The sequence below is a fragment of the Solenopsis invicta genome, chromosome 12 (genome assembly GCF_016802725.1).
Source record: "Solenopsis invicta isolate M01_SB chromosome 12, UNIL_Sinv_3.0, whole genome shotgun sequence".
Taxonomy (NCBI): Eukaryota; Metazoa; Arthropoda; class Insecta; order Hymenoptera; family Formicidae; genus Solenopsis; species Solenopsis invicta.
In genome coordinates, this window is record NC_052675.1 from 3,980,430 (window position 1) to 3,993,396 (window position 12,967).

The 12,967-nt window shown below is 29.5% G+C and overlaps 1 protein-coding gene across 1 annotated transcript; it reads left to right on the plus strand.

Annotated features, from left to right (window-relative positions):
* Nucleotides 1-449: 449 nt before the first annotated feature.
* LOC105194012 (60S acidic ribosomal protein P0) lies at nucleotides 450-11,957 on the plus strand. Its single transcript, XM_011158708.3, has 5 exons — nucleotides 450-566; nucleotides 1,238-1,331; nucleotides 3,181-3,591; nucleotides 7,660-8,004; nucleotides 11,674-11,957. The coding sequence occupies exons 2-5, from the start codon at nucleotides 1,278-1,280 to the stop codon at nucleotides 11,818-11,820; spliced, it is 957 nt and encodes a 318-aa protein (XP_011157010.1). The 5' UTR covers nucleotides 450-566; nucleotides 1,238-1,277; the 3' UTR covers nucleotides 11,821-11,957.
* Nucleotides 11,958-12,967: the final 1,010 nt, after the last annotated feature.

The window sequence follows — 12,967 nt, forward strand, 5'->3', positions numbered from 1 at the left end:
AAGCCCGTATCAGACAATGGCTTAATGCACACAGGACGCGTCAATACGTTACGCATGGCAAGGTAGTCAATCATTTTTTTTATTTTATGACAAAAAATAAGAAAGCGAAAGAATGATTGGCTATTTGCCACGTAACGCATTGACGCGCCCTGTGTGCATTAAGCCTACGCATTGAAAATTGATTAAAGATTGAGCTTTGGCCAATCAAAATAAAAGGAGTTAAAATTTCCCTGTTTCGATTGGTCAAATTTCAATCTTTAATCTTCAATCTCAATCTTCAATGCGTAGTCTGATACGGGCTTAATAGAGCATAAGCGTAGCATAAGACCTCTGGACCAATGAAAATCTTATATAAATCAATATGGCAACTTTATGCTGGATGCTCATTGGCCCATCGGTCTTATGTTGTGTTTATGTTACGTTATGCATTTCATGTGCGAGGCCCTTTATGCATTGTGCGTTACGCAAAAGCCTGTGCCGTTGCCTTAATTCGGAACGCACCCCATGTCCACCACGTCTTAAAACTTCCGTTTCCTTTTTCATCTTCCTGCCGTACGTTGCTGAAGGTATGTGACTCTCCAATGTATTATTTTTATATAATTTTTATCTTTGATTTTTATATTATCCATTACGAAGTTACGATGCTACATATGTATCATTTCAATATGAAAATAATAAAGTCGTATATTAAACAATTGTTTTATAACAATTTATGAGATATGAGGTTATGGAACCATGTGCTAGATTCGAAAATTCGTTTGCATTGGTCTACAAAAATATTAAAATAAAAGAAACAGACATTTTCAAGCAAGAAACACGGAAAGATGTAGTGCAAAACAATGAATCATTTCAACCTTCTTTAACATTGACAAATGAGGATAATTCACTGTGCTTTGTCGCTTGCTGGAAAATGTACAATGGGCGAGTTTTTTTAATTCATTAATTGATTGCAATACGCGCAAATGCAACTTTGTTTTGTAAAAGCTGCATTTGTGCATAATGCGATTGATTGATGAATTAAAAAACTTGCCTTATTTTTTAAAGTGTGATTTAAAATGATGAGAAAAACACGTCTTATTGTTTGAGAGACACAAGACCTAGAAATAGGTGAACCCACTTGTGGAACTCTGAACAATTTGTAGGAAAAATATATTTTCTGAAAAAAAGTATTAATATTAATTTTATTGTTTTTTTTTTTATGTATTGTAGTCTAATTTCTATCTTTAAACATTTTTAGTCCTTAAATTTCCGTAAGGTATCCCTATACACTTTTCAAGATGGGTAGGGAGGACAAAGCAACATGGAAGTCAAATTATTTTACTAAACTTGTTGTAAGTATTTACTTTTAATCTTTTTGTTTTATCATTCAATTATAATTTTATAATGCTTAATTAAATAACATATTGATTATAATATAAATATATATGCTGCTGCTCAAAAGTATTAGAATGCTCTAGTTTTTTTTGCATAGCATAAAAAGTATAAAAGCCTTGAAAATTTTTTGAAAAAATTTATGCAAATCAAGTACATAACATTTTTGTACATTTTTTTTCTGTAAACTTGTTTTAAAATTAAAAATATCTTGCAAAAGTTGAATTTTTACATAAAAAGTTTAATATTGTAAAAAATCATTACACTTATTTTTTTAGGAAAAGTTTAAAGATTAGAAGCTTACTTTAAAATTTTTGTTTTATCAATCTGTAACACTTCTAAAATATCAAAAAGATATTAATTTTTAATTTTATATAATTGAGGAACAATAGAAATGAAACTAATTGGTTGGACCCTTTGGGTCCCTATTGGATATATGTACTATCAAGTACTCCAAAATACTACATATGCCATACTTACAGATTGTTGATAAGTTGAAATTGTCCAAAATAATTATCAAAGAAAAAAAAATTGGGTCCCAAATGTTAAAGTTTTGTTTTTCCTGATAAAAATTTTTCTCAGAATTGGCCACATATGTGAATTTGAAATACTTTTAGGTTTTATAAAAAAAAATTAGAAATAAAATGTTATAACATTATACAGAAATTCTGAAATTTACATGAAAAATAAGTGTTCAAAAAAATTTTTACCAAGGTTATAAATTTTTCTCAGAACTTTTAAAATAATTTTTTAGACTTTATGTAAATTTTAGAATTTTTTAGAAAATTTTTTTAGACGTTTTATATGAATCTTAGAACATTTTATAATTTACAGACATGAAAAATTCAAAGACAAATTTTTTCTTAAAATTTTCTCTTAAAGGAGGAAGGTCATATAATTGGCTGAAAAAAGCTGATTTTCATAAATTTTTTTGTGGCACAAGATTTTTAATGCACTATCCATTTATCCAACTTATCTCTAATATTTTTTTATAATTTGTAGATGTAAAAAAATGTTTAAAGTCAAATTAGTTCAAATATGGCGTAATGGCGCTCGCTCTCCAAGTTCTAGTTTTCAAGGAGGTTAAATAACATGCATTGCAATATTTTTTGTATGTTATCCTGAAAAAAAATTGAACAAATTTTTTTGATAAAATTGCACACCAGAAGAACTTAAATCTGACAGTAAAGAGTACAAAAATGAAAATTTTACAGTTTTGAAAAAAATGTTGAATTTTTACATAAAATTTTTATTTTTATTATGTGAAAAAAATTGTTTAAATAGTTATTGTTACAAGTTTTATAGGTATACCCGGTGGAGAATTTAGTGAAAAATAACATGCACCATCATTTATATTCATCGAATATTTTTTGAGTAATGTACGCCGTTTTGAAAGATGTAGTTTCGAGAAAAACGCGTTCAAAGTTTGAAATGTGCGTGACTATCTACTAAACGCGCACGTATGAACTTGTCTGTAGAATCGTTAATATGTCGATCTCCGATATAAGGACTTGAAATTTGAATTCTTGAAATGTTTTGGTACATATATTTATTTATAGTACTTGGCAGGTGGAAAAAAATTATAGTTTTCAAAAATGTATATTTAAGGGAGGGAAAGGTCATGTAAAATTCGATTTTTTTTATTGCATATATGTATCAAAAGATTTCAAGAATTCAAATTTTTAAAAGAAAATCTTAAGTGTTTTAATACTTTTGGATAGTAATAAATAAAAAAATAGTATTTTTATATTCATACAATTTATAAATATATAAAAAATACTTATCCAAATAATTTCTGTTAAATATTAGCAACTATTGGACGATTATCCTAAATGCTTTATTGTGGGCGCGGATAATGTTGGCTCGAAGCAAATGCAACAGATTCGTATGTCGTTGCGCGGAAACGCGGTCGTGCTAATGGGCAAAAATACCATGATGAGAAAAGCGATTCGTGGTCATATTGAACGTAACGCAGCATTGGAGAAATTACTGCCTCACATCCGTGGTAACGTTGGATTTGTTTTCACCAGAGGTGATTTGATCGAAGTGAGGGACAAATTGCTTGAGAATAAAGTACGCGCGCCAGCCAGAGCAGGAGCTATTGCACCTTTGAGCGTTATTATTCCAGCACAAAATACAGGACTTGGTCCTGAAAAGACTTCTTTTTTCCAAGCCTTGAGTATTCCGACTAAGATCTCCAAGGGTACTATTGAAATTATAGTAAGTATTTAAATTATAATAAGAAATATTCAAATTTGCATATTCTTACTCTCAAGCTCAAATAAGATTTTTTTAACTTAAGTTCTAGTCTACAATTGATGTAAGCCTATAGCAAGCCTTAAGAAATTAACAAAGCAGTAAACAAAAATGGATGAAAATTGATTACAAATTTTTATTTGAATTGTCTGAAAATACATTTACGATACATACTTTAAATTTGTTAAAATAAATTTAAATGGATTATACTTCATGGAAATAAATTCACTTCTATTCATTAATATAAATAAAGTCATCAACATTTTTGATGGTATTGTAATAAATTCAAATATTAAAAAAAAATGATACAAATTTGTAAAAAAGTTGTTTTGTATTAAGATTGAAACAATGCATTTTCTATTCACAATTTTGAATTGAATAGCATTTATTCCATTTTCACGAAAAAGCTTTTTTGAATTTAATTGGAATGAAATAACTACTTCCTATTCAAAATTTTGACTTTAGCAGTATTTATATTTACTTTTTAAATCTGAATTTATTTCTGATTGAAAAGCGTAGAAAATATGCTTTATTTAATTTTTATAAAGAGATAAAAGCTATTGGGTTTTGAAATTTAAGATTTTCAGAAGTATCCATTTACGAACGTTAAAATAAGTTCTCTTTAATCCATTTTTGTTGGGAAATTATAGACTATTGTTCTTAAAGTGAAAGACTTGTATAATGCATAAGATCAATTTTTTTTTCTTTTCTTTTCCTAGGATAGAAATAAAGGACTCTTGTTAATTATCCTATACATCATTGCAGAAGTCTATGCTTTTGGAAGTTTTCTGTTACTTTGTTTATATGTTACCATTAATCAGGTTTAGTAACATTCATAGTTATGAAACTGGCCAATTATAATCATTTCATTCTTCAGAGGAATATTTGTAATTAACCAATTTCCTAACTACAGATGTTATCAAATACGATTAGTGGTGATGTGTAAAGTAGGCCTAAGAGGCTTTCTACAATAAGTTTTTATTTGGTGTTATAAATCATAAGCTGTAAAGATTGACCAATCACAGTCAAATATTCTCATATTTGGTCGTATTGATCAATTCTTACTTATAACTTATGATATGGATTAAGGCTCCTGTCTACTCGTCGCGGCTATATTGAAATCGTGACGTCATGAACGAGAAATCACAAAAGTTTTCGTTATGGTATTTGTAAATAAAGAATTTGGATAAAACGTGATCAGTTTAAAACACTTGTAAAAATGGACTTTAACTATCCTTTTTCCGCCTAACGGTCAGTAAATAGTCGTAAAAAGCACGTAAAGTGAAGCCTATTCAGACAGGAAAACGCACGGATAGTTATTAAAAGGAATAAAAAATATGTTTTCATATATAAAATTTAAAAAAACTTTATTTGCGCTCCATTTTTATGAATTTGGTAAATACAAGACAAGTTACATTTTCACAATGAAACACAATAACGAAATGACATGCACAACAGAATTTTTTCGTTAATGGTCACATTTCACGCCTATTAATTCTAATTTTGTCAGCGACGGTATATTGCTATTGTCCACGCGGAGTTCTCGGCTATGGCGTCCTTAATAGCTTATTGTAGAAAGCCCATAATACGTCGTTTATCGGTGTCATAAATCACAAGCCATAAAGAATTTATCACAAATCATGATTGAATGTGAAGAAAATATTTTATTGTTATTAAGGATGTTTTAGCTATATAGTTCAAGTTAAAAGTTAAAACTGCAACAAAATATATTCATTTTTGCTACAAAAGTTATAAAATAATTTCTATTTCTTTGAAGAAAATAATGAAAAATTTATGTTTTATAAACAATTTTTGCACAAATATTTATTAGAGTTTTATTAGTATATGTAAAAATTTTGAATTTAATTCTCAATGTTTCTTGTAAAATTTGCAAAAAAACGCAATTTTTGTAAATTTATTGAAGAAGGAGCATTACAAATTAGATCAAAATTTGTGCATATACTAACAAAACTCTAATAAATATATGTACAAAGTTGATATAAATCTACTTGCTCATTTAAAAGCTATTTATAAGATGAAGAATAAACAAAAAATTAAATAATTTTTAAATCAATAAGAAAATTGTGTTCAAATTTTATACAGATACACAAACGTAATAATAGAACAATCTGTGAAATTTTTATATTCTTGTTAATGTTTTTGAGATATCATTATCTTTAATAAATTTTTATGGTTTATGATTTATATATTGTAGAAATACGACGTATTATAGAAAGCCTCTTGCATTTTTGGCTCAAGACCTACTACTATTGTAAACCAGAACTAAAGAAGTCAGATGCTCTGCGCAGACCAGCACGATGACGCGACACGTGATGTATGATGATCCAATGAACGTACAGTTTTGTATAATTTGTCGATAAAAGCTGTACGCTTATTGGAAAGTTGCGCGTCATGTGTTGTATCATTGTATGCTCTGCAAGAGCTAAAAGAGAAGCATGTGATTTTTTTATTTATATTTTTTAATAAAAGATCTTTTATCATTGTCATCTTTAAAATTATTAATAATAAATGAAATTTAAAGTAATTAAAAATTAACAATGATAATTTGTTATTTAAAAATTCTTTTTGTAATATTGATAAATATTGATATGAAAAAATGGGAAAAGAATTGTTCATGATGATTTTATTGTAATAATTATAATTAACGTTATTGTGTCATTCTTTTGTTAATGTCACCTTTAAAAAATATTTTATGAACATTTGACATTCCCATGAAAATAATTTGATAAAACTTTATTTTTGAAATTCCAAAATAGACTCCATTGTTTCTTATGAATACAATTTTTTAAACTTTTTATATTTTGTTTGCGATTAAATTACTCAAAACTCTTCTTTCCATAAGGCTCATTACTATTTTAAAAAATTATATTTTAAATTAAAAAACTATTTGATAAAAAAATTTTTTTTAATTTAGGAATGTTTGTATATCGATTATAAATTTATTAAAATTGTATCATGTTTTTCCATTAGGCTGGATCGAGGAGAATCGGATTATTATAAGGTTGTTTTCACATGGGGCGTAACTTACGTAAACGTAACTTGTGTCAACCAATCAAATTGTCTCAACAAATAACTAAACGAATTTCCGTATGTAGTAAGATGATTTGATTGGCTGATGCAAGTTATACATCATGTAAAAGCATAAACATAGTAGACCCAGCCTCCACGGTTATTTGAGGAGTGGATGTAAATTCCTGTAGAAAGGCATACATATTTTTGTTTCACTTCCTCGTTTCTCTTGCAATTCCTTCATATACATGTGTACGCTTTGTATGCATACGCGAACAAGAAAAAGAATGCACGATCATGAAACAGCGTGTTCTTTTCTATGTTTTGTTTCCATTTCTTGAATGCTCAGTCTAGATATACTGTGTGTGAAAGCAGTCTAAGTTTTGAAACAGTTATTATTAGTTTTTTATTTCATACGATCTGTTTTATCACGCTAGTGTGTACTTCCATTTGTTACCTTTGCAGAGGAAACACTAGATAATAATTCTGTTGCGTCTGATTCAGTGTCAGTCGATGATATGCGCGAAAAAAATGTTCTCATTTTATGTCATATAAAATCTTGATTCCAATTTGGTGAATTAAATTTGTAACGAAAAGGCTTAATAATCAATAATAATAAATTTTTTCAGAGTTAATTTTTTTAAATTTATTTTTATTTCTTTTAAAGTAGTTATCTGTTTTGCTCGAAATGTTGGAGTGAATCGGACAATTTCCTTTTCTTGATTTTTTCGTTGGGCAATAAAAAATTTATGTGTTTATGTTATTATTTATACGTTTATATTTTTATATTTTATTCTATAAAACCCAAGCCAAAGATGTAAGAATTTATAGTAAAACTTAATAAAAAATTTTATTATTTTTTTACCTATAAAGCAAAATTGATTTGATTCATCTCGATCTACTATACGTAAAAAGATTGAAGAATCTTGATTCTTTCAAAGTTCGTGGATTTTATGAATATATGTATGTATGTATGTACAATGGCACGATATCAAATTTTAGAATGATGTTCATATCCTCAAACCTGGTGATAAGGTGGGAGCTTCTGAAGCCACGCTCTTGAATATGCTGAACATCTCTCCCTTTTCTTATGGATTACTGGTCGAACAAGTATACGATTCTGGTACTATTTTTGCACCTGAGATTTTGGACATCAAACCTGAGGATCTGCGTGAAAAATTTATGGCTGGGGTTGCAAACTTGGCTTCTGTTTGCCTAGCGATCGGTTATCCTACAGTCGCTAGCGCGCCACATAGTATTGTAAATGGCTTCAAGAACTTGCTAGCGGTCGCTGCTGTTACTGATGTTGAATTTGCAGAAGCTGCCACCATCAAAGAATATATTAAGGTATGATTTTGTATACATAGGTATCCTACTTATGACGGGATTATGATCTGAAACTGATCGTATGCAGTGCTGGGGAAGATAGGAATAAAAAAGTAGAAATTTTTAAAGGATGTATCTACAAAAGATTTGAAATAAGTATTTTGGTCGTATTTTGAATAATAATATAGCGCTAACTTGCCATTATATATTTATTTATATATTTATATATACGTGCGTGCACGCACACATCATTTAAACTGACAGTATTATTTTATTATTTAATCAGTGAAGTTTAACTCTCGATATTTTCAAACAAAGTAGTCACATGGCTGATGAGAGTGTTTGCGCGTAAGTTATTGCTGTTCATAATACAGGCTTGATTTTGAAGATGGCAAATGGCCCTCTTTGCCATCTTCAGTAAGTATTTGGAGTACAACTTTGCTTCCGCCATTTTTTTTTTTTTTTACATTGAGGCTTTATTGTAAAAAACTGGTTATACATTTACGATTTAAAATAGTGTCCATTGCTGGCCAGTACTTTCTCTCATCTTTCGGATAGTCTACAAATCTCTCGTCGAAAAAAACTGTTCATCTTTTGAGGCGATCCACGTATCATTCCAATTTATGACTTCTTCATAAGAACGAAAATGCTGGTCAGCCAGACCGTGTACCATTGATCGAAACAAGTGATAGTCAGAGGGAGCAATGTCTGGAGAATACGGCGGGTGAGGTAGGACTTCTCATTTCAACGTTGTCCAAGTATGTTTTAACCGACTTTGCGACATAGGGTTGTCATGCTGCAAAATTACTCTATCATGTCTCGTTGTATTGCGATCGTTTGTCTTTCAATGCTCGGCTTAAACGCATTAATTGCTTTTGATACAGATCGCCTGTAATTGTTTCAGACGATTTTAGCAGCTCATAATACACTATGGCGAGCTGATCCCACCAAATACAGAGCATGACCTTTGAACTGTGAATATTTGGTTTGGCCGTTGACGTGGAAGCATGGCCGGAAGGTCCCCATGATTTTTTGCGCTTGGGGTTATTGTAATGAACCCAGTTTTGTCCCCAGTCACAATGTGATGTAGAAATCTCTTACGTCTTTGCCTTTCAAACAACTGTTCACAAGCAAATGCCGTTCAACATCTCTCTACTTCAAGTCGTACAGCACCCAATTTTCTTGTTTCTGAATCATTCCCATGGCTTTCAGGCGTTTTGAAATGGCTTGTTGAGTCACTCTCAATGATTCTCCCACTCATCCTGCCAATTCTTTGCGCCTTTGACACGAGTCTTTATGAAGTAATGCCTCCAATTCTGCATCTTTGAAAATCTCAGGGTTGGCAAATAACGCATTACTTGTAACGTCGTTACCGTTACAATTATTTTTTTTGGTAACGAATGAGTAACGGCGTTACATTTCATAATTTGTAAAGGTAACGAGTTATATTTTGTTGGTATGTGTAACGATTTGAATAGTTAATTTTATTGTTACTTTGTATAGATGGAGTGCGTTAATTTGCTAGGTGATAGCAATCCGACGATGCAAACGATTTTTATGATCAAATAATTCTAATATTGAGATGCTAAATTATTATCCAAAAGTTAAATCACTTTTTATTAAATATAATACTATTGGGTTGGCAACTAAGTGATTGCGAATTTTGTCAATCTTAGTACATTCTTTTGTTTTGTCAACGTGTTCAAAGCACCTAATCTATATTGTTGTAATCTTGTTTGGACTCCTACCTTTAATTTAGTAAAAAAATTTTATTGATTAGTTATTTAGTTTTGTTTTTATCTCAATTTAAAAATGGAAGAACAAGAGTGCATTTCAGACATATTTTATTATATTATTTCGAAAAGACAAGAACGCATCGCAAGCACACAAGAAGTTATGTGCCATATATTGGGAATGTAGCTTTGAAAAAAAGGCAGTGTCAAAATTAGTTTGCTAAATTTTGTTCTGATTTTTTGTTGATTTTTAAATTGGGATAAAAACGAAACTAAATAAGTAATTAATAACATTTTTTTACTAAATTAAAGGTGGAAGTTCAAATAACAAGAAAACAATATAGGCTAGGTGCTTTGAATACGTTGAAAACAAAAGAATGTGCTAAGATTGTCTCTATTGACAAAATCCGCAATCACTTACGAGAGAACCGTACGAAGTTGACACACGAGTTTCGTGAAAAAAAATATCTGCGTCTAGGTCTACTTAAACTAAAACATGTGTGATAGGTCTAATTTTTCGCTAGCCCATTTGAAAAAAAATGGAAGATTGAATAAGTTAGCGCGCGCGTAGTAGGTCTATTATATTGTTGACCTTTTTTATTTTGTTGGTTGTAATGTAAAATACGAATTACAGAAATTATTATTATGTATAATGTTTTATTAATGTCTTATTCTCTGCTCAATCAAAAAAACTTGGTAACGAGTTATTTTTATAAAATAACTTTGCCAACCCTGCCTTCTCTCTTCCACCGCCATGCCAGTTTTCGATGTCAAAATCACCGTTCTTGAAGCGTTGAAACCACTTACGATACATTCTTTCACTAATAGCGGTCTCGCCATAAGTATTTGAGAGCATTTGATGAGCTTCAGCCACAGATTTCTCCATATAGAAGCAGAATTGAAACCTCCCGCAAATGACGAGAATTTGGCTCGTAAACTGACATTTTCAATCGAGAATAATTTTACGATGCAGACATAAATCGACTAATGTTTTGATGGAGTTATGTTGACAAATGTCCAAGCTTATTGTATGATGTCTACATCTGTTTATTTCCACCCTTTGTGTCCACCACTATATACCGCTAAAGCCATCTATTCGAAAACGGCGGAAGCAAAGTTGTACATGTAATAATATACAGAAATTATAGATCTTATTTTATTATTAATTATAAATGATTATAGATATCAATTTAAAACCAGTGATTTCAATTTAAAACAAGTGGTTCTAAATCGAACTGGAAAAACCATTTTTACATTTTCTATTATAGTTTAACATGGGTGAGAAATATGGTCAAACTGATCTCAAGCATAAACGAAGGGAATTAAATTATTTTTCCAATGGCATTTCCAGTTTTATGGTCTGAATTTATTTACGCCTTATAGAGAATAAAAACTGCAAATAGATTGACCTCGCTTTCATCTAATATATGTTGTATAATAAATAAATTAAGAGCTACATTTTTAAGAAAAAATAGTATTATTTTTTAATTGCTTGTTAAAGTTATTTTGTTTTTAAACTAAGTATTAATTTTATATTTACGAGTATTATATTGAGAATTATAATCTATTTCTCTTAAAAAAAATGTTTTATTTTCTAAATAAAGTTTAATAATTGTTTTTAGTAGTAAAATTATTATTTTGCATAAATGTTTTATTTATATTAAATATAAATACTATAGTTACTCAATTTATGATCGAACTTTCTGAATGTAATTTTATAGAGAGGCATATCTGTATTTCATAATTTCTAATTATCCTTAAATGAATATAATGATGAAAACGTTACACAGAAGATCTTGGTTTACGTGTCAAAGCTAGAAATAGTTGAACCCATTGACGCGTCAAGATCGTGGTTGAAATATTGCATGAAACGCAGTCTGAATGAAAGATAATATAAATGCTGTATACACCATTACAAGCAAGCCATATTAATTAAAAATAATGGTATTATTCGTAGGATCCGAGTAAGTTTGCCGCCGTTGCTGCAGCTGTAGCAGCTCCAGTAACTGCAGCTGCCGATGCTCCTGCTGCAGAAAAGAAGGAAGAGAAGAAGGAAGAATCAGAGTCGGAAGATGATGACATGGGTTTTGGACTGTTCGACTAATGCGAATTTATTACGTGTGCATGAACACATCTGAAACGAAATTTGTCATAAGAAATTGATCCAGATTTTGAATCATTTTATAAACGTTTCTCCGACGTTCAAATTAAAAGAAAATAATAAAACAATTTTAAGTTTTATTTATCCTGTCATTCTTTGTTAATCACATTTAACTGTTCATCGCGGTTAGTGTTGCGCTTAGATAATTTAAAATTATCTAAATAAGATAAATAACACAAATTTTTAATTTAGACTCTTGAAAATTAATAGAACAATGTTCCCAAAAGATTAATCACGGTCGTAGTTAAAAAAAGTCCAACAGTATTTAAAAAGATCTTATTTGATACCAATAATGAATTTCAATTCTCTTTGGAGTCATTCTCAGCTTTCGAACAGTTTTATTAAGATAAATACATGTAAATGTATCTTAGATAAAGATATTTTAATTTATTTAATTTAATAAAAGGTAAAATTATGGTTTTATCTAGATAATTTTTAGATAACATCGCTATTGAGCAAAACAATTTAGGATATAAAAAATATATTTGTAGTTTTATTTTATAATTTATTTTTTACAAACAAAAGTTCTTTAAATAATTTAATTTGATAAAAAATGTTTTTTCGATCTAAATGTAGGCAAATAAAATAAAATTAAAAACAATATACAAGATGCTTCCAGGTTAAACGGCAAACTTGACATTTGAGAAAATGTCCTCTGGAAGTTACTCACAAACGCTTTGTTCAAGAGATATTCACTTCTTAAACAACTAATAAGAAATGAATGATGTTGAAAAATCTTTGGTTTTGAAATTCAAAAATCATAAATAGGTTTTAGTTAGCACTGTAAAGCTCGTGGTTATAATTTATATTTGTTAATTTGTTAAATATTTTTGAAAAAAGTATAATTATGCTTCGTACGTATTCTAATAGTGAATCTGCCGACATGGTATATTTTATATAGATTTTGTGATGGAAATGCTACCGCTGCTCGTTATGAATATGCTGTTTCCGAACAGAAGATTGCTAAATAAGATAGTTTCCTCTTTAGTATTTCAACGAAGGAATATTAAATGATCCAGTTTCCTTTAGTCGCATGATTATGCTAGTTTATTTCACGAGCATTTAACAAACTGACTACCAGGAACTACAG